This window comes from Lolium rigidum, chromosome 6 (genome assembly GCF_022539505.1).
Source record: "Lolium rigidum isolate FL_2022 chromosome 6, APGP_CSIRO_Lrig_0.1, whole genome shotgun sequence".
Classification (NCBI taxonomy): Eukaryota; Viridiplantae; Streptophyta; class Magnoliopsida; order Poales; family Poaceae; genus Lolium; species Lolium rigidum.
In genome coordinates this window covers 105464838-105488787 of record NC_061513.1, presented here as the reverse complement: position 1 = coordinate 105488787, position 23950 = coordinate 105464838, and the positions used below count along the sequence as shown (strand labels likewise).

General features: G+C 45.2%; 3 protein-coding genes across 3 annotated transcripts; 1 reads left to right on the top strand and 2 right to left on the bottom strand.

The window, feature by feature from the left end:
- Positions 1–74: 74 nt before the first annotated feature.
- On the top strand, positions 75–6035 carry LOC124666106 (protein farnesyltransferase subunit beta). Its single transcript, XM_047203458.1, has 14 exons — positions 75–262; positions 626–712; positions 795–900; positions 1499–1534; positions 2880–2962; positions 3044–3097; positions 3199–3250; positions 3316–3380; positions 3496–3552; positions 3631–3703; positions 4688–4774; positions 4845–4986; positions 5454–5557; positions 5713–6035. The coding sequence occupies exons 1-14, from the start codon at positions 75–77 to the stop codon at positions 5980–5982; spliced, it is 1404 nt and encodes a 467-aa protein (XP_047059414.1). The 3' UTR covers positions 5983–6035.
- A 901-nt stretch (positions 6036–6936) lies between these two features.
- On the bottom strand, positions 6937–7566 carry LOC124663076 (Werner Syndrome-like exonuclease). Its single transcript, XM_047200825.1, has one exon. The coding sequence runs from the start codon at positions 7564–7566 to the stop codon at positions 6937–6939; it is 630 nt and encodes a 209-aa protein (XP_047056781.1).
- Positions 7567–11270: 3704 nt separating this feature from the next.
- LOC124663075 (polynucleotide 3'-phosphatase ZDP) lies at positions 11271–19094 on the bottom strand. The gene is made up of 16 exons (XM_047200824.1): positions 18780–19094; positions 18637–18672; positions 18023–18334; positions 17892–17927; positions 17652–17738; positions 16342–16653; positions 16212–16247; positions 15995–16081; positions 15222–15293; positions 15059–15115; positions 14839–14915; positions 13985–14066; positions 13748–13864; positions 13323–13450; positions 12619–12688; positions 11271–11548 (listed from the first exon to the last, which is right to left on the bottom strand). The coding sequence occupies exons 1-16, from the start codon at positions 19092–19094 to the stop codon at positions 11501–11503; spliced, it is 1872 nt and encodes a 623-aa protein (XP_047056780.1). The 3' UTR covers positions 11271–11500.
- Between the last annotated feature and the right edge of the window lie 4856 nt (positions 19095–23950).

The following is a 23950-nucleotide window of genomic DNA, read 5'->3' as shown; positions in this document are numbered from 1 at the left end:
CGCACAGGGACAGAGCTCGCAGGCGACCAAGCGGCGGCGCCACTGCTTGCCCTCCGCCTGCGCCCGCCGCCCCCATGGAGTCCTCGCCGCCGCCGCAGCCGCCGCCTCCCACGGGGGGAGACCCGTCGGAGGAAGGCGCGGCCGCTGAGCCTGAGCTGCCCCGGCTCACCGTGACGCAGGTGGAGCAGATGAAGGTGGAGGGGCGGATAGCCGACATCTACCGCGTCCTCTTCGAAGCCCCGCCCAGCACCAAGTCCGTCATGTAAGGAACCCTCCAGCACGCCCTGTACTACTACTTCTCTTCAGTTACTGGTCCGCTATTCGCAGGCAGTGTCTGTCTGTGAGATTGCGGGTTTGGGTGCGGGAGATGGGTTCGGTTAGACCTGAGATCAGATAGTTTTGCTAGGAATTGGAAGCTCAACAAGATAATCCACCTAGTTAGCAGACGAAAGTGAGGGACTGCCTGGTTGTGGTACTACCAACATTTTCGCTCATAGAAGCTCAGTGCTACCAATTAGGCGTTGCAGAAGCGCCCCTTCTGACCTTTACAAGCACTGACTTCAGATACGATATTCTCCACCTGCTTATTACACCGAGACATGACCGTGCTTCTCTTCTGCTGCAGGCTAGAGCTGTGGCGCGACACGCACGCCGAGTATCTGACGAATGGGCTGAGGCATCTTGGACCTGGCTTTCATGTGCTCGATGCCAAGTAATGCCTCTCCAGTGTTGAACTAACCTGCATGCCATCCCTGGTATACATTTCGCTGATACCTTCCTTCTGGCTGTTCCAGTCGGCCTTGGTTGTGCTACTGGATGGTTCATGCGCTTGCGTTGCTGGACGAAACGCTTGACGATGACCTCGAGAATGATATTGTGGACTTCTTATCTCGATGCCAGGTCTGTTGATCTGCTACGGTAGAATTGGTCTGATATGTTGGCATGGTTTGCTGTTTTATTTTTTTCTTAATCCTTATGCTTAATAAAGATATGTATGTCAATAACTTCACAAGCAGACTGATTTTCACACTTCCGCGCTCTCCTTTGCTGACATGACAACAAGGTTGAATGTCCAAACAGATTAGCTCAACTTCTTAAGATGGCAGGGCTACATGAATAGATCTCTCAATCCACGTGGAGTTTTGCATACACATACTACAAACTAAAAACAAGATACCGAGACAATAGATCCTGGTTGTACATAACAGTACATCTTTGTTTAAATCCAATAAACTATATAGCGTCATGCTGCAGTTGAATATGTTGCTTTCATAGAAGGATGGTACAGGAAAATATGCTTTTAGTTTATTTTGTGCTACTTGGTTAGTTAATGTTTCCCTTAAAAGTTTCTGAAGCAATATGAATTTGTTTATTTTTACTGAAAAAAGTAATAAATTAAACATAACTATGAAGGTACCCATTTGCACATGCAGTGATTTCTGATTATTTCATTGTCATTTGGTCTCTTATGCTGGCTTTGTAATTATAATTGCTCCAGGACAAACAGGGTGGATATGGTGGTGGACCTGGGCAGGTTTGCTCTAATCTCAAATTATTTTAAGTTCCGTACATTTAGCTTTGGTAATAGCTTTTGGTTGGTTAATATTTTGCATTTATTCTTGAAGTGCAATTTGAGGCAATCATGGAACTTGGAACAGATCATGTGAATGCTACATGCTAGGGTGTAGAGGTGCTGGACCTTTTTTTTCGAATTGAGGAGCCCAAGGCTCCCATTTTCATTAAAATGAAACTGATAAGTCGATAACACAACAGGGTTATATGTTTCTGCCAAACGGCAGCCACAGCTCACACCCGAAACCTGAAACCAACACCCAGAAGCATCCAGCAACTAGAAACTAGCCGCTACTCCCTTACAAAATTCACAGTCATAACTAAATCAACAACATCCATAGAACTCCTTTTATTACAACCATCAACCCAGCAACTGGAACAGCTTTCCAAACCCATACACCACTTCACCTTAGTTAACAACTGTGCTGCGATGATTTGATGCTAACGCACATTTGGTTTCTGCAAACAAGCCCAATGAATGAACCAGTACGGAATCTTATGAACAACACTACTCTGTCAAAAACTACAGCATTATGTGTTTTCCAGATTGCCCAAATGAAAGCAGATACGCTCGCAGGTACTATTGTCCTAATTTTACCAGGAAAATTCCAAATCCATCATCCAATATCATCAAAACCATCAGGATTACTAGATAAACAAAAGGTACATTTGATAACACCCCATAGATATCTAGCCATAGCACATTTGAAAAAAGGTGATCTAAAATCTCATGACATTCACAGAAACTACATTTAGTTTCCTTCCCCTTCCAACCTCTACTATGAATAAGCACATCTTTAGTCAGAATACTCTTAAGAGCAGCTAACCACAAAAACACTTTAATTTTCAAAGGAATTTTAACAAACCATAATTTCCTATGAGGCCACTTTATTTGAGTTATCTAACAAACCATAATTTCCTATGAGGCACTGGACCTGACATTTGCATTAAATTTTTGCTTCAAAATGAGTGCTTAGAATATTCTTGGCGACTTGTCATGTTCACACAAATGTACAATATAACTTGACCAATCAGTTTAGCATGAGAAAAACTTGGGACATCTGTTTCATATGAAATACGAAGCTGTGTTTGGCATTTAATGACCTATTATATAACTGAAGGCCTGCTGTAGTTGGAAAGTTAGCTTTTGTAGTTGTTTTCTTTCTCCAACCTTTGAAAGTTCAGAGATAGCGTTAATCTTTTGTTATGTGATCTACTGATTTTTAATTCATGCTAGCATACTCATTCAAATGATGTCTACTGGCTAATTTTAAACTAAATCCTTTTGCTCGCCTTTTCTTTGGTAGTTACCTCATCTTGCGACAACGTATGCTGCTGTAAATACACTTGTGACCATAGGGAGTGAAAGAGCACTATCATCTATAAAAAGGTAACTCTATGTCTGCTCCTCGAGAAAGATGTGATTTACATCTGTATCATTTTTTGCTAACAGTTCTATGTTGTTAATCAGGGACAATCTGTACAAGTTTATGCTTCAAATGAAGGACAAATCAGGTGCTTTCAGGTGTGCATTTTCTCGATAGTACATAGGGCAAGGAAAAGTCTCTTTCCATACCAAGTCCTTCCACCTAATGTCTATTACTCCATTGAATATCCTTCAACCAGAATGCACAATGGCGGTGAAATTGATGTCCGGGCTTGTTATACTGCAATATCAGTGAGTTTCTTGCAGCTCTTAACATTTTTGTTGCCGTTCTCTAATATTTCGTTTGTTGAGATAAGGTTGCCAGCCTGGTGAACATTCTTGATGCTGACCTGGCAAAAGGTGTTGGAAACTACATAGCAAGGTTTGCTTTGGTTAAAGTGATTGTCAATTTTGTAACTGCCAAGCACCCGTCTGGTTGGTTCAGGTCTACTTTTTCTGTAGAATGATTGATTAATTCATAATTTGTATGCCCCCAGTTGTCAAACTTATGAAGGTGGGATTGCGGGGGAACCTTATGCTGAAGCTCATGGTGGGTATGTTTCTAAGGATGATCTCTGATAGTTTTCTGGATGCACCTGTTCAGAACTTTAAATAAAAGTTGCTTTGATAAGGTACACTTTTTGTGGGCTGGCTGCAATGGTCTTGCTTAATGAAGTGGAGAAACTCGATTTGCCTAGCTTGATTGTAAGTCAGCCCTATTACTTTATTCAGTTTTCCTTCTGTTAGAGTGTGTGTGCTACTTTTATTGCCCTATTGCCTAGCTTTTTTTTTTCATTTCATGGCACCATTATATCAATGAATTATTTACTTTTTTTCAATTAGCTGAACTTGTCCTTTGGTGTTAAGTTATTGTAGGAAATAGAAAAGGCCCACTTCCCAACCCTCAACTAACTCCAAGACTGTCCAAGTTGCATCCTCTAGCGACATAAACTGTCCACTTTATAACATCGGATGGTTCATAATTGTTTTTTACTGGCGAGGATGTCATGTGTTCCACATCACTACCATTTCATCAGATAGATCAGTAGATGAGAGAGAGAACAAAGTGAAAACATGGTGAGATATGGCACATGACCAGTAGTGAGAGCAGTATGGTTTACCTGAAACCCTACCCATCATGCCATATCTCACCATGTTTTCACTGGCATGATATCGACGTTAGCCGAAACCACTTGTGAAAACCAGCCAAGGTTGTACGGAGGCCAGTTTCATTTTCATGGTTACAACTCAGACAGTTTTAGAGATCAAAGTTGAATAGTTGACTTCAGTGGTAGTTCAGAGTTGGAAGTGGACTTTTGCAGAAGTTCCAGGTTGAAAAGTAGACCTTTTCCTAGGAAATATAATAATATATGAAGTCTTTTCAGCCATGTACTACCTCCGTTTCGATGAATAAGGCGCACGCGTATTTCAGGACGAACTTTGACAGAAAAAATTGAGCAACAAAATCTTGATTATATTATACGTAATTAGTATTGTTGGATTCGTATTGAAAAACACTTTCTAATGATGCTAATTTTATTTCATAAATCTTTATATATTTGGAGTAATTTTTGGTCAAAGAAAAAATACGCAAAATGAGGGCGCCTTATTCATTGGAATGGAGAAGTATGTAATTTGTCGTCAAAGCACTGTTTGTTGCAACACTAACGAAAGCCTCTCCCCATTTAGGACTGGGTGGCATTTCGTCAAGGAGTGGAATGCGGATTCCAAGGACGGACAAATAAATTGGTTGATGGTTGCTACTCCTTTTGGCAGGTAAATACCGCTACTTTTCCTTAGCCACATGTTCTGCTCCATATATGACAGATGTCTGTTGGTTGTTCAGGGAGCTGCTATTGCTTTAGCACAAAAGCTGATGACAATTGTTGATAAACAATCTAAGCCATCATATTCCAGCAAATTATCTTCAGTAGGTGATGCTTGTGGCACCAGCTCATCTGGGCTGGCTTCAGAAAAATCTTCTAGCTGTGAGTATTTATGCTCAATATTTTCTGATGGAAGATTATCTTGCGGGGCGAGTGTGCTTTTCTTTATCAAATCATATTTCTGTTTCAAAATCTGGTGAAATAAATATTCGACTAATATTCCTTGTCATATGAACATTAATTACCATGCTTATATATCTTGTTTGGTGGTTTTTTCATCTGTAAAGTGAAACATTGAAGGGAGCTGGTGTGTTTTTTCTCTTTTGGAATTCTGATGAGCTGGGGTTTGGCAATTCAGTATAGTATGATTAGTGTTGTTCTCAAGTTTCTAACGTGTATAACTGCACTAGTGTCATCTGGTCTCCTTGCCGACCTTTGACACAATATGCTAACTTCAATACAAATTTCTAGTACTTCATGACCTACATTGCATCTGAGTACGTATGATTTATAAGGTGTTGGGTCTGATCTTGAGTTATGTTACCGTTTATTATTTTATTCTGAAACAGTGGATTATGCGAAGTTTGGATTTGATTTCGTAAAGCAGAGCAACCAAACTGGCCCCCTGTTCCATAACATTGCCCTGCAGCAATACATCCTGCTTTGCACACAGGTGAAAAACCAGCTTATTTCTTGCATAGATTGATATCTTGAGTTCTCTTTTCAAAACGTAAAATTTCCAAACATTCATTTTGTGACGAGCTATAATTATCTAGATGTGAAATTTCATATCGTAATTGGAATTACATCTACTGTTGTAACGCACAGGTGCTGGAAGGTGGATTGAGGGATAAACCTGGAAAGAACAGAGATCACTACCACTCATGCTACTGCCTAAGTGGACTCTCGGTGAGCCAATACTGCGCAATGACCGATTCTGACTCATGCCCCTTGCCTCAGCACATGCTTGGCCCATACTCGAACTTGCTAGAGCCGATTCATCCACTCTACAATGTTGTACTAGACAAATACGACGAGGCCCATGATTTCTTCCGGGAGAATGATCAAATGCAGACCTTTACAGTTGCAGATAGCTAGGATAGTCTATGGTATTTCTCTTGTTTGCCCACGAGCAATGGCTTGTCTAAAAAAATTAACATGTTTTTTGGCAATGTGTCCGTTTGTTGTATGCTAGCAGAGTAGCTGGTTTTTAATGTTTGAATTCCGCACATTACACGTATATGACTGCATCAGTGTGAGAGGCTGAGCTCTTGCTTATGGTGGTCTCTGGATGTTGTTACTGATAGCATTGCTGAGTTCTGCCTGCTGCGGAAAGTTTCTCTTCGATATTGAAGGTCTGGATCTTGACCTTTGAGTGACGATTTGGTACAATGTAACATATGATGAGAATAATTATGATGAAACGCTGTGGTACGTACAATGCTGTATTTTTTATGATGATTTGGTACAATGCGGCTGGATGATGAGGTACATTCGACATAGTTGCAATTCATAAGGATCGCCGAACATTGTGTATGTACGGCGCTGTACTGCTTTCCAATCGCTAGAAAAATGTTCTTTCAAAGATCGAGATTTTCAGGCCGAAACTCAGGGATTACGGTGGATCTGTTTATTTGTTGTTTGATTGATCTGTTTGGTTTGCGTAGACGAAACCCACGGGTAGTTGAAATCGCAAGAAGCAAATTCGCTGAGCCCGGCCGAAGCTGCAAACATAGGTCAAATATGTACTCCATGCGGCCCTAAATATTTGTCGCAGATTTATGCAAAATGTAGGTTCATTTAACCAGTGACAAGTATTTAGGGAAAATTAAAGGATCGGACGAAAGCTACGGATATTCTCATGGCGCGACTGCAGGAGTGCATAATGCATGTATCAACCGGATACGTACAAACTCTACGTCACCATACTGCACAGTGATCATCACAGACGCGAAGCCAAAAAAAAATTTAGCACTCCTACTAGTAGTAACGAGTAATACACTAATACTAGAGACGTGGGATAATTAAGCAGATGGCATGGTACCCTAGCAGCTAGTAGACGCCGTCGTAGAGCCTCCGGCCGACCTCGAAGGACGCGAAGGCGTCGGCGCAGGCGTACTGCAGCTGCTCCAGCGTCAGCCGCTGCGCGTCCCAGGCGCTGACCTGCACGTGGTGCGGCTTCTCCGGCCACACGCCCATCACCTGCCACACGACGCCCTGCAGCCCGGCCCTCCGCAGCGCCGGCTTCCTCAGCACGTCGGCGGCGAAGTAGCGCAGGTCCACCGTGTTGGCCACCTCCAGCCCGTAATGCGCGCCGAGCTTCTGCGCGTCGGCGCCGACCCCGACGCCGACGAAGGTGAGGCGCGCGTCGGCGAGGAAGTCGAACAGGGAGTCCGGCACGTAGTCGGCGCGGAGGATCTGGAAGACGAGGCAGCGGCGGCCGACGCAGACCTGCAGCAGCGCGACGGGGCCCGGCGCGGCGCCGCGGGACTGGGCGGGGCGCCACTCGACGTCGAGGCCCACGACGAGGGTGTCGAGGCGGCGGCGGTGGATGCGGTAGATCAGGTCCAGCCACCCGGCGACGACGTCGCCGGAGGACGTCAGGGTGGTGTACACGCGGTCCTCGCCGAACGCCACGATGTAGTGGCCGTTGCCGAAGTCCTTGACGATTCTAGTCGACATCTTCGAACTTGTCTGGGTTTTTTTTTTTGATGAAAACTTGTCTGGTTTGGTCAGACCCAGAAATTCAGATTGTAGCGCGGGCTTCAGGTATCCGTATATATGCTGGCGAAACGACGGTGCGTTTTGTTTTGGCCAAACGACGGTTTGTTTTGGCGGTAAGATGGACGGCCCAGATTACGTGTTGGCAGGGCTTACGTTATGTTGAGATGCAACCGTCATAGGGCAGTCCTATTTGGTATCGGTCACAGCGACTTATTTTTGGCAAAGCAACAACGTGGGGCGTGTGGGTTGATGGAAGACGATATAGATCGTGGCTATTTTTTTTAAAAAAAAATATGTTTTTATTTAATTTCAGAAATAATACTCAAATCTGAGGAATTTCAAAAATATTACACCCGCAAGACCGACAGTAGCTTGTTGGCGCAGGTAAAGCCGAAAGCCTGGTCAACTACGAGCTCAATCCGGTCAAAGCAGACGTCGACTGGGACAACACCGGTAGAACCATGTACGTGGTTAGGCCGAGAATTGTCACCATTTCTTGTCCTGCCACTTTCTCCCGCCAACAGTTTCGTTATTTTCCCCCGCTAGCAATTTCCTCCACTTTTTCCCGCCACCAAATACTTATTGTATCCTTCTATAAAACCAGGCATCGATTTGTTTTGATGTACTAGTGCTAAGCATCCTCCTCTTCCTCATGGCAATTCTTTGCCACCATGAGTATGTCTTGCTCGGACCAAACTTTTAGGCCGAAGAAGATGAAGGATGCAAGTTTGCCCCAAGTGGTGAGAGCATAGTGGTCTTGGTGCAGCCATTTTGCCAAGGTGAATGGGGTGACATGAAGTTTTTCATTTGCGCCAACTATAACCATAATCAACCCTGAAACCTAAGTCAGTCCCGTCGTCCACGAGGTCTCCAGTATATTAAAAATGAATGATGAATAGGCATTTTTTTTGTCATTGTTATTCTTTTATAAACATTTTTATTTGTGTTGCAGTCTCCTCAACCCCTATGCAAGTGGTAACATTGGATTGACACAGAGCAACCATCCTAAGCTAACGACCAGAAAATCAAGAGTACAATCAAGCCAGTTGCTCGTCGCCACCAAAGTACAACCTAACTTAGTACAGAGGTGTGCCGAATTGTTTGCAGACCAAGAAACATGCTGAATAACAAAGTAAGAAAAACTTAGAGTTAGCTCTCATATATCTTGTGCTCCCTCGTCCCACCAAAAGCATCTCAACTTTGTTAAAATTTGGATGTATTAGAATTTGATAGCCCCATAGTTTAGCCATGATCATCACATTGCGTACTGCCAAGGTTTCGGCAACGAGAGGATCGGTAATCTCCAGGGGCGGAGCTTCCCTTAGGGCAATATAGGGCAGCTATCCTACCTTAATTTTTGGATAAAAAATACATCTATTCACATATGTTCTTATGTGTATACAATGTTTACTATTTTCTGTTAAGTAAATCAGACTTTTTAATCCTATGAAAACTCGGATTTATATGTTTAAATAGGCAAACGAAAGCTTTAGAAAAAGGACACAACTCTCATGTCTTGATTTATTTTATTTGATATCATCTTCCCAAAGTCTTTTGGCATCTTAAAGAACTGGTCCATGAGGGATAAATTTTGAGAAACTCTGAATTTCAACGCAATGAGAGGCTACTTCCTGATTAGTCCCATATCAATGCCATCCTTACATATCAAAGTGTAATTAAAAAATTTACAACTAATAACATGTTAGTCTCAATAAATATAATAAAACTTATCAAATATCATGAATAATAACATTAAAAACATCAAAATAGATAGATATGTTTCGTACGAGTGTGCTACATAGAACATGATATATTCAAAAGTCTTGATTTGCTGAAATTAAGAAAGATTTTAAAAAAGAAGTTGTCTGGAACTTTTGGATGGAATTAAATTTCACTTTTGGTACGTTCATAGGTTCTACTTCTTTTTAAAGATGTTGCTATTACTTTGGGTTGGTAAATAATATACCAATTTCAATAAACAAATTTTACCTTGAGTGATGCAATCAAATTTTTTTTGAAATAACATATATATTAAGCTAGCAAGCTGCCTCATTAAAAACCTTCTAGTAAACTGGTAAGGAAAAGAGTGCGCTGCTTCAATCAAAGTACGGTTACATCTTTATAAGCCTACCAAGAATAAAATCAGGAGGTTCATCGACCCAATTGATGCAATCAAATCTTGATTGGAATCCTATAACAATTGAAAAAACTGACTTACATAACCCCCTTCCAAACTCCCCATGGTTTACCTTAAACAATAATGTATGCCTATGATTTTTCCCTACCAAATTTTCAGAACGCTCCCCGCCACCGGTAATCCCTATGTAGGGTTTACTCCATGCTCTGAAGTAGGCAATGTGCGAGCGAGCCGCAGCCCCTACTCCACCTTGTCAAGCATCCATCGGCAGCCCTCCACCAGTGTTGCTTTTAACCAAATCTTCATAAGCGGGCGCTGACCGTGGCCATTTCTTCGGAATTTCCAAGATTTGCAGAGCTTCCTTGGCCATTTTTAGAGAGTGGACCAGATCATAGACCACCTTATCACGTGTCCAACTGTTTCTCGGGCTCCATATAGAGTATGGCCATATGGCGAAGGGGAGCAAGTTGTTGAAGCTTTCGTGCGGCTTCTGGCGGCTGGCGGTTTGAGCTGAAGATGAGCAGTGCAGATCTAGCGGTCTACCCACAAAATAAGCTCGCGGTTCGTGTTCCTGCTCGGATTTGTTGAGTTCTTGCTATTCTTCTTGGTCGACATGGTGACAGAAGGAAGAAGGCAAGAGTTGTTGCTAAGGATTCGGGTGGCTTTGGGGCTTTTCTCGTGCGGAACACATGGTGAGCACCGTCGTCGACGTGATCCTTGGCCAATATGGTGGCCCATCTTCAACCACCACTTCGGAGGCATGCTTTCGAATCCTTCGACGAAGCTCAACACCTCTAGGGAGCCAAGTGGTGCGTCCCGGAACCCTAGAGGTGGTCTCAATGGCAATGCCTGGTGGCGGAGCTCCCATTGTACTTGATTGCTTTTTCCTTTTCCTATCAGGGGTTTTTATGTAAGACTGGAGACCCTATCCTCAAATACTAGGTTCTTTAGTGCGAGTGTTGTAAAGGGTCTCTATGTAATATGTACTGGCCACGTGTTGGAATGAAGCTCCTCTGAGGTCTTCTAGACCCCTTCTTTGTTCAAAAAAAAACTAGGCATTCATCATCGGCTCTAATTTTCTGCAATGTACCACCATCTCTAGTATACTCAAAACTCAATGTATGAGTCAATGATTTTGCAAAGATCTAAATTCATATGTATTTTATATGTTTGTGGTGATACTGAAATTGTGGAATTGGAATGCTGCTATGTGTGTGGTGCCCTATTTTGCATCTGAAAATTTGCATGTGCCCTAATTTACATCATCTAGAACCGGTGCCCTACATACCAAGCCCTAAAACTGTTTTCATGTGTCATATTTTACATCGTCAGTTGGAGATGCTCTAAATGCCTAATTACCAGGAAACGACATCATGACCCCGTTTAAAAAAAAAAAGGAGGCAGTAACCAGTGAGCGGCCAGTCCCCATTATGGCGTTAATTCAAATCCCAACTGTTTCCCAATATGGCATTTAACTCAATTCCCAATTGTAAGACACCGATCCTCAGTGGTAAACAGGCGGATGTGGATTCCTCATTCAGAGGACAGTGGGTGCATGTAAACGCGATTGACAGCAAAGTATTTTAAGATAGGATCTCCCGCAAACAGCATTTGGGAACAGCCAAGGGAAGTTAACAGCAATCTTTGTGCTAGATTTCCATGTCAAAGTAACTCGCTGACAGCTAGTCTTAAGTTTCCAAACACGAGACATCAGCCTACGGTAATTTGGTAAACCATCACCATCACAATGAACACCTAGGGACCAAAGAATTCTTCAGGAACGTGAAACTTCAGACCGATATCCTATAATAGAAAAATAACAGAACTTCAGAAATGAGGAAGCAAAAAAAATATAGCCAATTAAAGCTTCAGCAGTTAATATTAGTGATGAAGTAGCATAGCGAACAAAAATAAAAAACAGTTTTGATGGAACAAATAATATAGGGTAGAGACAAAGTTGCCCACAGAAGCACATAAACCTGATGGGTCGAATTTCATATAGCCCAGTTTTCTGTGGACAAGATTAAATTATTTAACATAACTAAATTATTGCAGATGGAACCAGCATCCTCCAAACTAAAATGAAGTTCAACTATGGCCAATTTCATTGGTGATTGGCAAAATGGCTACCAAAATGGCCAAGTAGGGTCTTAAAACCATGCAAGGAAAATACCGCATGAGGCAATGAAAATGGTAATCAAACTAGAACAGGTATCATCCCTAAAGGAAAGGCACTTCTAAAACCTACTTCAATCTGCACCTGTTACCAGATTCATACCCAGCAAATTGCAAGCGCACGGAATTCGTTATGATCGTTATGAAAGGACGTTTAAATAGTTGATTCACAGACTCATCAAATTCCAGAGTAAAACCTTCAGAACTCGGCTTAGAGATATCCAACTCAAAATTTCTCCTAACACACAAGATGGGCTGACTTATAATCAGGGATTCTAAGGCTAGCTTTCCAGACTCTGAAAGCAACAATCATGTTTAATCTGATGGTTCTGTTAGAAGCCCTAAGATCTGTAATTCTGTATCCTACCTGACCATTAACTATTGTCAGTTTTCCTAAAAGCATCTCCTTAATTGGTTGCATAGCTAGGCTGGGTTGATGCTACTTGCTAAACTGTCCAAGAATCAGTTGAAAAGTAACTCGTGAGAATAACTTCCAAATGGATACCACAAATTTAAATGCTGCTGCATATGGTGTGGTCACTTATCAGATTCTAAAGAAATATATATCTGTAACCAGGTCGTTGGTATTTCTATAAATGACAAGTGAAACTGTAAGGGGCATTTTGAGTTGCTGAATGTTTTAATCGAATGAAGAAATGTTAGTGCACTGTAGCTCAAGGGATAGATGCTTGCCATACCTTAGCAAATTTTATATCTGCGTCACTATGATCGTTCTCTCTCCCAGCTGCATCACCAACATAGAAAGACCTGAAAAATCACAGCAAATCTCAGAAGGGGAGCCTGTGGTATGAAAAAAACCTAAGGTGGAAAGATGAGGTATGAGTTCATCCATCAACACACTGAACCGACCCCAAAACTTCAGCTATAAGGGCACGGTGGGCAATACTATTAGTTTAGTATTGCATAACAGCACAACTCATGTTTAAGTTTGATCACCCTGGTATCAGATATGCTGTGGGTCCCTTATTCTTTGTTTGGATCTAGCAAGGCGCTATTATGGGAACTCAATGTGCCAATCAATCGCCCAAATATAGGATAGGTTGTCAATCTTACACATATAACTACAGTAACTTCATATATATCACAAGACAGTCTTGTGAGTGCTCTTGACATATATATAACCAAGTCGGCAACAGGGGCATTGGTAAGAAGCAATGGTCCTGAATGAATGCATGCCTTAAAGCACAGGCGTTCAAATATTCCAAAACAAACAAAGAAATGAAGCACGTGTATTTGTGCAAGTGTGCATGTCACCTGCTTTCCAACCAAAACACACATGCACAGATACAATAAGACTATTAAAAAAAGAGCTTAGCTTAAGCCATTATGGAACTAATCAACTTGAAATGGTTAAAAAAAACGTCTGGAATAGAATGATTACTGATCCATGTCGATGGCAATTCCAGAATTGAAATGCTCTGCCATCAACCACCACATTCCCGAATTTGGTTTGCGAAATCGATCGTCTGGTGTGCCTTTTCCTTTCCCTACACCACATGCAATGAAAACCTGCAGGGAAACACAAGCCATGTGTTTCTGACTATTAACTTACTGACTAGTACAAGAAATAACTAGGTGATGTTAAGCAAGATGTGATGTTCCCAATGTCATGAACAGTAGCAGACTGGGAAAAAAATCTAGGTGATCAGGTAATAGACTAACAATAGCTAAATGTCATTTCAATTACAAGACAAACAAAATGCTAAAGTTCTTCTATTATTATGAATACTCAGAGGATCGATCAGAAACTCAACAGATACTTATAAACACAAATATTAGAGAAAAGAAGATAGGTTCGCAAAATACCTGAACAGGGACTTTAACACACTCAATAAAATTATCAAGACGTCCAACTTTCGAGTCAACAGCTTGCTGCCGCTTATTCTTCCAGCGCTCAATGTTTGACTCGTTGGTGAATATGACCTGACAGCACCATACAACATGATTTTGTATAAACATACTATGTGTATACTTATCCTGAAACAAAGTGCACAGATCCAAGAGAAGAGTAAGTGATGGGAACAAAACAAGAACATAACTAACCAACTTGTAACCATCGTTGTACAGGCTTTGCAACTTGTCAGGAATGGATTTATGCTGTAAAGACCACTTGTCTGCACCAGTGCTGCATTTGCAGTAGGTCAAAAGTTATCTACTCTCCTTCAAGTATATCAACAGCACATAGAAGAGAAGCATTCAAATCAGAAACTGTATTTGTAACATAACATAATCTCACGAGAGCAATATCACACAAATGATCACCTAAAGATTATAGTCAAGACCATCAAAAGGTTAATCATAACTTTTTTCACGACACAACTCTAATTTATCTAGATACCAAATATTTTTCTTCGGAGATGGTTAACTGTAACAACTGATACTGCTTGGGCCAAGGACGCCAAGGCAGAAGGATGGTGAATGATGAAAGGTTGTGATTTCCTAGCTTTCAAGACTCGATTAGCATATCAAAGTCTACAGGTTCTAACCAATATATGGTATTGAGCACCCAAAGTACAGCCCACGGCATGCATGCATGAATTAAACCTTTTCTAATTAATTCTCCATATTAGAACAATAACAATAACTCAATAAGCCATTTGGATTTCACAGACATATCATGTTTCGCTTAGCTTCCAGTTATAACAGGATGTGAGACATGATAGCCCACGGTTTACATATAATTTGCATTATATAACTACCCAACCAGAGCAACATTGCCCATAGTATTCAACTGTAGTGCGAATATTTCCTTTAGCAAGTCAACCAAAATGTGTCCTCTTTATAAATCAATGAATAATGTATACAGTACTCACAGAAGAAGCATGTCAAACACTTGCATCAAATGATATTGCTTAACATATTTAAAAGAAGGGAATTATATTATATAAAAATAATACATCTTCACTGAAGTTTTGGCGAGGCACCCGTCGAAATCGAAAGCAGCAATCTTAGCTGAAGCACGAAGGCCATCATCCTGAACATTAGAATTGCAAAAGATCACTTTATGACAATTATACATGACGTTATATTACCCAAAGTACTGGAATGTTTTAGAGTATTGATATTGAAGTATATAAAATAATTTTCGAGGGTTGTTACTCTTTTTGCTCAACAGACCTGCTCACGGAAAATAACTGTCTCAAAAGCTTTCCAGTGAGCAGGAAGGGTGGCGTCCTGCATCAAAGACAAGAACATGTGCATAGTAATTCAGTAAAATAAAATGCTTATCAACAGCTCAAGAAAGAAATGCCGCAGTGAGAATTGCTAGGAACTACAAAACCTTGTATTCTTTCTTGACATGAGAAGCTGAAAAGGGTATTACTGTACCAACTCCTTTGTTTCCTGGGGACGACTGTTATGAGAAACAAAACAAGCATTATAAATCAAATAAATAACCATGCAGTTGAGCTCTAAGAGGGAAGTTAAGGGAAAAAAAAGGAGATGGATACAGCACTAAGAGTTACTCTAGATTTTAGCACTTCATAACCTTGGTTACAGCGAAGGGTAGGATTTTTTATTTTGGAAATTGTATAAGATACAAAAGCATGTACTGTAGTCATTCCTCTGGCTTATTCATACAGCATATCAAATTCTCGTAAGGAAGGTTCAAGCGAAACATAGAACTATAAATGTCAAACAACTACATATTATGATGGACAGGTACAGGGATTTGAAAGTATGTGAGACACTTATCTCTACACATGGTGTATCGAATTAAGCATTCCAAACTAAATATGAATGGAACAAAAACCACCCAAAAAACCTATACATGGTGAATCAAACTAACATTCGGAACTAAAAATAACCATCAGATAAGAAACGACATGTCACACCAACCAAAGAAGATCATAAGTTCACCAATTATTGATGTATAGAAATATCAAGCAGCTACAGTACCACTTTGTTTAAACTAGCTCTATGAGTGGCCAAACTATTAGCCTCCTGAATCTAAAATTTTCGAACAACTGCAATTAATTAAAACCCAAACTTCTTCAGAATCAAAGCCCTCAAAGTTTTCTACATTAAATATTGGGCACAATAAAATACACTTGCCTTTTCTGCCACCTCCACTTCATGCTTTGCTTTGTTTGGACTTGGCACTTCCAGTGGAGTTACAGCAGCCTGGTCTCTCTTATTATTCTGAAAATGAGTAGATTTTATGGACTTACACATGCTTCTATAAAACTGTTGCAAATTGGAATTTAGTAGTCAGAAGCATACGGTAGTACCGTAGCAGAATAGGCATTTCAATAAGTGGGGAATGTGTTACCTTCTCTAGTTCCTGCAACTCCACGCGATCGTCGTCCTGAAGGCCCTCAAAAAGTCTGGAGTTTAGCCCCCAAAAGAAAACACGGAACAACACTAAATATGAATGAAATGAAGCCTCGCGGAGCCCAAACCTTAACGGATTCAAACCCATTGAGCTTCTCAACAGGACCCAGCGGATGTGACGAGGTAGGGAAGCAGGCGACGTGGTACCATTTGGTGCTGTCCCAGCCACGGGGGTCGTGGGCTGAGACACCGAGGCGAAGTGCGCCCTTCGCGATGCTTACGTTGCAACCCTTGCAGGTGGAACGGGCAGACTTGGCGTATTCAACAGAGACAGTTCCCTTTTCTGCCACCACCGCTTCAGGCGAAGATAGATCTGCCTTTGCTTTCTTCGCACTTGGCTCTTCCGATGGACCGAGTTCAGTCTGGTCTCCCTTATTGTTCTGAAAAAAATGGTGGATTGCCCAATTTCATGGAACTGTACATATCTTTTACCGAACAAAAGTAATGTACAGTTTATCGGGGAAACAACTACATATTATGATGGACAGGTACAGGGATTTGAAAGTATGCGAGACACTTTATCTCTACACATGGTGTATCAAATTAAGCATTCCAAAATAAATATGAATGGAACAAAAACCACCCAAACAGCTGCAATTAATTAAAACCCAAACCTCTTCAGAACAAGGATTGCGAGTCGACGAGTCGACGGGTCGTTCTGGGGCAGCGACTCAGAGACTAGTCAAGACTAGTCTCGACTCAGCAAGACTCATGTTTAACACTAAATTACTAATGTGTTTAATGTAGGATAGAATATAAGGCTAGGGATAGAGGAGTGGGGGAAAACCTGGGCAATTCCTTCCAATGGCCAAGGCCTTCCTCTTGTCCATGAACCAGCAGCCTACAGGTTGGGGACAGGGGAGTGGGGGAAAACCTGGGCAATTCCTTCCAATGGCCAAGGCCTTCCTCTTGTCCATGAACCAGCAGCCTACAGGTTGGGGACAGGGGAGTGGGGGAAAACCTGGGCAATTCCTTCCAATGGCCGGCAGGTTCTTGCAGAGGCGACGGCCAAGGGAGAGAACACCAAGATGTGTTTTGGCTTTTGGGTTTGAGCGGGGGAAACTATCTCTCGATCTTGGTTTCACGGGGGAACACGGGGGAAAATGGGAATGGGAGGAAAGAATGGAAAAAATTATAACATGTGGGGTCATTTTTTAAGTCGACCGACTCACAAACCTGGACTAGTCGAGACTAGTCAAGACTAGTCAATCGACTCGATCGACTCATCAAATGAGTCGAGTTGACTGGCCGAGTCGACCTTCCAAATGCGACTCGTAGACTAGTCGTCGACTAGTCTTTCGACTCGAAATCCATGCTTCAGAATCAAAGCCCTCAAAGCTTTCTACGGTAAATATTGTGCAAGAGAAAATACACTTGCCTTCTCTGCCACCTCCACTTCAGGATTTGCTTTGCTTGGACTTGGCACTTCCAGTGGACCGACTGCAGCCTGGTCTCTCTTATTATTCTGAAAATTAGTAAATTTTATGGACTTGCGCATACTTGTACAGAATATTGCAAAATTTGGAATTCAGAAATCGAAACATTCAGCTTACGGTAGCACCGTAGCAGAAACACCACCTAGCAGAATAGGGATCTCAACAAGTGGGGAATGTGTTACCTTCTCTAGCTCCTGTAACTCCACGCGATCCTCGTCCTGAAGGCCCTCACAAAGTCTGGAGTTTAGCACCCAAAGGAAAACACGGAACAACAATTACATACGAGCGAAACGAAGCCTCGCAGAGCCCAAACCTTAATGGAGTCGAACCCGTTGAGCTTCTCAACAGGGCCCAGCGGGTGCGACGAGGCGGGGAAGCAGGCGACGTGGTACCACTTGGTGCTGTCCCAGCCACGGGGATCGTGGGCTGCCACGCCGAGGCGAAGCGCGCCCTTCGCGATGCTCGCGTTGCAGCCCTTGCAGGTGGAGCGGGCAGACTTGGCGTACTCAACAGAGACGGCTCCCTTTTCTGCTACTGCTGATTTGGGCGAAGATGGATCTGCCTTTGCTTTCTTCGCGCTCGGTTCTTCCGATGCACCGAGTTCGGTCCCGTCGCTCGCGTTGTTCTGAAAACGGTGGGTTTCTCAGTTTCATGGAGAACTGTACGTATCTTTTACCGAGCAAAAGTAGTGTGCAATTTATCGGGGAAACAAGATATATCCTGGATTCATTTGCTCATCGTAGAATTTATCGTTTCTACTGAAACCTACCCAAACGTTGAACCGACCTTACAATTTAGCAAACAACATCATTCTACTACATTACTGAAAATTGTCAGATAGTAGTAGGCAGAAATATTCGGCACACGGCTAGCAGGAATGGCACCAGTAGAAGATGCATTTGAACAGGCGAGTAATGGGCTACCTACCTCCGCAAGCGCCCGTAGCTCGTCACGCTCGCTCTCCTGCACACCGCCGAAAAAAACCCGGGAGTTCATTTAGCCACAAAGGACAAACCAAACGACTGAAACAAGAGAACAGAACGAAATAACGTAATGGAACAACAAAAAACCTTAATCCAAAGGAAGCCCGGGAGCTTGTCGAGGGGGCCGAGCGGGTGCGAGGCGGCGGGGAAGCAGGCGACGTGGAACCACTTGGTGGTGTCGTAGCCGGCGCGGGGGTCGCGGGCGTGGGCGCCGAGGCGGAGCGCGCCCTTGGCGATGGCGGCGCCGCAGCCCTTGCAGGCGGAGCGCGCGGACTTGGCGTACTCGACGGTGACGGCCGCCCTGGGGGCGGAGTCGGCCGACATTGCGGCGCGGGCGGCGCGGACGGCGAAGGGGAGGAGGCGGAGGCTGGGGTTTCGGGAGAAGAGGGAGGCCAGGAGCATGCGAGGTTGGGGATGGACTGCGGGCGAGGGAGGGTGGGGAATGGGGATGGGGCGGTGGCTAGGGTTTTGTGCGGGCGGTGGGGCGGTCGGCGCTGGAATCACGGCGAGGGCGGGCGGGAAGAAAGAGGAAGGTGGGGCAGCGAGCGCGAGCCGTGGCGTTGGCCGGTGAGGGAAAGAAGTCTAAATCACCCCCCTAACTATGAGGTTTGGGGCGCCAAGGGCATCTCCAACCGGGCGACCCATCCCGCGCCCGCGCGTCCGGATGGGTCCAAACGGATAAAAACCCGGCTCAGCGCGCGGACCCATCCCTAAAACGGATGCCCGCGGCGTCCGGATTGACGCAAACCCGGCCCAAATCTTGGGCGGGTTTGCGTGGCCGCGGACGCGAAAGCCTGGTCGCTCGCGTCCGCCCCATGTCCGTCCCTGGCCCGCGTGTGTTACCCTCCAAAACCCCCCGACGGGTTTCGGTTAAGCAACACGAAGAGCCGGGAAGCTCCCAGGGCCGCTTAGTGGATCCCTGGCACCTCGCGTCGTCCCGCAAATCTTCTGGCGCGCGTCCCGGCGGTTGCTAGGGCGTGCCACTCGACCTATACCCGGTCGGGAAGGTGTTAGTGCTTCGATTGTTCCCGCATGGTAGACACGTGCACATTAAATACGAGCCTTATCGGCTCTCGAGTTTCCCCGTGGATCGGCTCAAAGAGTCGATCGCCCCATGGTCCTTGATGGATTAGCAATGGCATGGGGATCCCGCTTGATCGGGACAAAGCTAAAGCGATCCACGACAGCTTAGGGTTTTCACCGCATAATCGGAACGTCCTACGTGCGATCGGGCCTAGCAGCCTACGAGAGACGATGCAAACTACCCCTACGAGAGGCCTAAAAACCAACATGTGTTGATCCTCGGAACATCCCTCGCAGGGACGGTAAACAACGCCTAACGCACCACCGGATCGTCCGACCCCAAGCATAAGGCCTAACTATGCGGATATTAAACTAATCCTTGCAGATGCAAGGAGCAACTATAACGGATCGGATCTACTAAGCATGATCAAGCAAGATGTCGCCCTTACGTCTAGATCGACGTAAGGGCAGCAAGGTGTCTAGGGACGCGCATTGCCACGCAGATATGCACGTGAAAGCACCAATGCAAGCCCCTAAACACCTAAGGATACATAGTACCGCTCGCCATCAACAAGGCTTCGAACACGAGCAGGTACAAGGATAACGAATAAACTTACGCTGCCTAGATCGCAAGATGCGATCTAGGCAAGCATGGTGCTTACCCGGGAGAAACCCTCGTATGAAAGGGGTGGCGATGCGCCGAGATTGGTTTGTGTTGGTTGAACGATAATTGTCCTCCTTTTCCGATAACCCTAGATACATATTTATAGTCCAAGGGACTTTCTAATTGGGGCGTGCACCTAACCGTGCACGGGCTAGACTCTATCTCTTTAATCTAAATTACAATGCGATCTAATATGTTACGTATACACGGGCAACTTGGCCCAAACTCTTAGCGCAAGGCCGCTCCAAAGATGCTTCATGTGTACGTCCTTCAAGCCCATCTTCACTTACGGCCCACCTCCCGATTTGGCCAAAATCGGGTGGTAACACATGCCCCCTGGTTTTGGTAATGATAATATCAAAACCATCTCGTTTTTTCGAGGGGTCATGTCGTGGCGGAGCAGAACCGTCGCAGCTTTTCTTCATGATGACGTCTTGCCTCCTCGCCTTCTCGCACGATTTGACGGTTCCGGCACCACGCCCTTGGGAACTGCTTAGGCATTAAACCATATATTCCCCCTTTTTATTTGGCCACTTCCTGTAGCTTCCTCCTTCATCCCCTTTCGCACTAGTACTTCCAAAAGCCCTCCTCTGCCGCCATGTCTTCCTCTTCTTCCTCTTCATCAGGTCTTTCCGCTCAGTCATCCCCCTTCCGCGAGCCGACGCCGGAGTGGGACCCGGTGGAGGCCCATGCGGCCAACATCCGCCGCGCCATCGAGGCCGGGGACGAGCCAAGCCACGACTTCTCTACCTGGTCAGAGGACGACCAGTCCCTGACCGACGGGGAGAGCGACCTCTGCTTCCTCGTCAATGAGGAAGCGGTGGAGGAAAGCGACGACGACCACCTTTCCTGGGACGGGGCCCCCTCCTCCGAAGAGGAGGAGCAGGAGGAGGAGGAAGAAGATGACAGCTCCTCCGACGAGCCGCCGGCCAAGCGCCACTGCCCCTGGCCCGGCAATCTCAGCGATTTCGACGGCCGACGACGACGACGCCGATGAAGACGAGGACAACGAAGGTCCCGCCGGCGGTCGCTACGGCTAGCCGACGATGAGCCGGCTGGGAGCAGCGCCGACGGCGGCGATGATGGCGACGACGACGAGGGCAGCAACGGCCCCTAGATAGGATCTTAGCTTAGGGCCAGCAGTAGTAGACGGGGCAATGTAGCCCCTAGGATCTCCTTTTGAGAGCAATCAGCCCTTCATGTAAGAACTCTGGTTTATAAATGAAGAATTTCCCCAACTCGATTTTGTCGACCTTCTTCATGGTAATTTGGCCGATTGCCCTTCATACTGAGCTCCGACTGCCAATCTGGTCGGTGCTTAAGGAGCCGATGGCAATGCATCGGACTCTCATGGCAAATTCGAGGTAGATCCATCCGGACCTCCACCTCCCGGACGAGCCACAATCGTGCAAATCCTAGATCCTGGAAATGCGTATTCAACCGAACGGAATGTTGGACTTTAGCGGCACCCCCATCTTCCGGATCCTCTTGGCCTTCTAGAGGTCTTAGGACCGTCGTTAGAACAACTCCGATGCTCGAAGCTAATATTTTTGCGGAACGTGCATTATTCGCCCACAACTGTCCTTGTAATGCTTCATTTCTTTGTAGTCACACCTGGTCCAGAGCCCGTCAGCGATCGTTGCCTCCTCCCATTACCTCCAGCCATTCCCTTCTGCAATAATTCACCCTCTCTCGACGAGTTGTGATGCAGAGCAAGCCGATTTCAACCAAATCGGCTCCATCGAATAAGGAACCTTAAGGGCGAGCTGCCCCCCAGCCTTAGTCCCGGCGAGGATAAAACGGCACTCAGCCGATTGGGCCACCATCGGCTTCCCAACTCGTAGCGCTGTGTTAGCTGAACTCCACAAAATCGGCTCTCCAGATCATCGATGTTTCAGAGCTAGCTGCCCCCGAGCTACTCCAGCTTAAAAACAAGGCGAGAACGCTTACGCTCAAGGGGCCGGCACCTGGCAGATTTTGGAAAGGTCAGCAGGTCCCTTGAATCAAGAAACCTCAATGTAGTGGCCTTTCAGCCCCTCCCAGCTCCATTCATGCACCTTGCTGTTTTGATTGGTTCATCCTCTTGGGCAAACTGATGCAGCTTCTGGTGCGAATGGTTCGGCTCTAGGAGATCATCGGATGATCATCGGTTGATCTCATGACCCTAACCTGATCCGCAGGCTTGCGCAACACTGCCGATTTGGTGATGGCTGCTCCATAAGACTTCTGCTTGTAACCACCATATCCCTTGAGTCGACGGCCAAGCGTCGGCTTTGCCCCATGAGACCTCAAACAAGATCATGACTCTTACCAGCCAACCCGGCGGGCTGGCCATCCGGTTCCGGGCAGGTGCCTATAATAGAGCCCCGTGCGTGTCACTCAATTGACTTGTATGTGGAAACTGATATTTTTGGCAACATCAGCACCGTTCCTCAGACAAGCTGTGACGCAGGGCCAGCCGATTCCGAAAAAATCGGCTTCCTATAGCGAAGGATCCTTCAGGGCCAACTGCCCCCCGAGTTTCTTCCGTTCCAGCCCTGCGTCTCGCCGCTCATATTGGCTCATCATCTTTGGCAAGGCCGATGCGAGTTCCCGGTGAGGACGTTTCCCTGATACTCTCCCCCATTTTGGTCGTGACATGCCGTAGCCGATCGCCTCATCATCGACTATCCTCCTGGTCTCAGAAGAGACATGCTGCTTCGTCGGGCTCGCCCCTAATCTGAACTGCGTGTTTGTGCTGCTCCTGCTATTGATCAGGGCCGCGACCCGATATTGCCAACACAATGATCCGCTTGGGGGTTTGCTAACTGAGGAGAACCGCCGGCATGTTTGCCCTTCAGTGGAGCCTTGCTGCCTGATGACTGCTCCATTAAGCTCCTGCGTGTGACGGTCGCATCCCTTAAGTCGATGGCCGTGCATCGGCTTTTAATTCTTAAGTCGATGTCCACGCATCGGCTGTGCGAAAATTTTCTGTATTTTCGATTTTTACGCAGCCGATCCGTTTACATATCGGCCCCTATATTTGAGCTGCTCTGCTGGATATCCGACATTCGTTCCCGACTTCGTATCCTCGTGTCCTTGTGTCTCCTCCATCTATGTGCCCCCCGAGCCGATTCTGTCAAGTAATTGATGGTATCGGCTCTTTAGGCATCTGCTGGATCAATGCTGAACACAGACGAAGGTATGTTGAGGATAATTTTGGCCGATTGCAGGAATCAGCCTCCTTTTTCGTTGCAAGGCTTTGGCCCTGGGAGCGTCAAGTTCTCAGGATGAACTTTTCTCGGATTTCCACTGCAGCTACGTGGCATGCTGGAGATAAGATCTTTTGCTTTTCATTTTTTTGAGGGCCGATCTCAGGGATCGGCCTTGCCACGTATGTCCAGTGTCTTGGACGTGCTACTTCGTTAGGCCGGTGGATAAAACCAGCCTTACCCCATTTTTCGAGGCTTCGATCCGCTCACAACCCTCTAAACCGATTCCGGAGAGCGGCTCTTGGTCGTCTCGCTTCCCACACGCTCATGGCAGCCTAGTGATATTTCAATTGAGTCATCCGCCCGGACGACTTCCACCT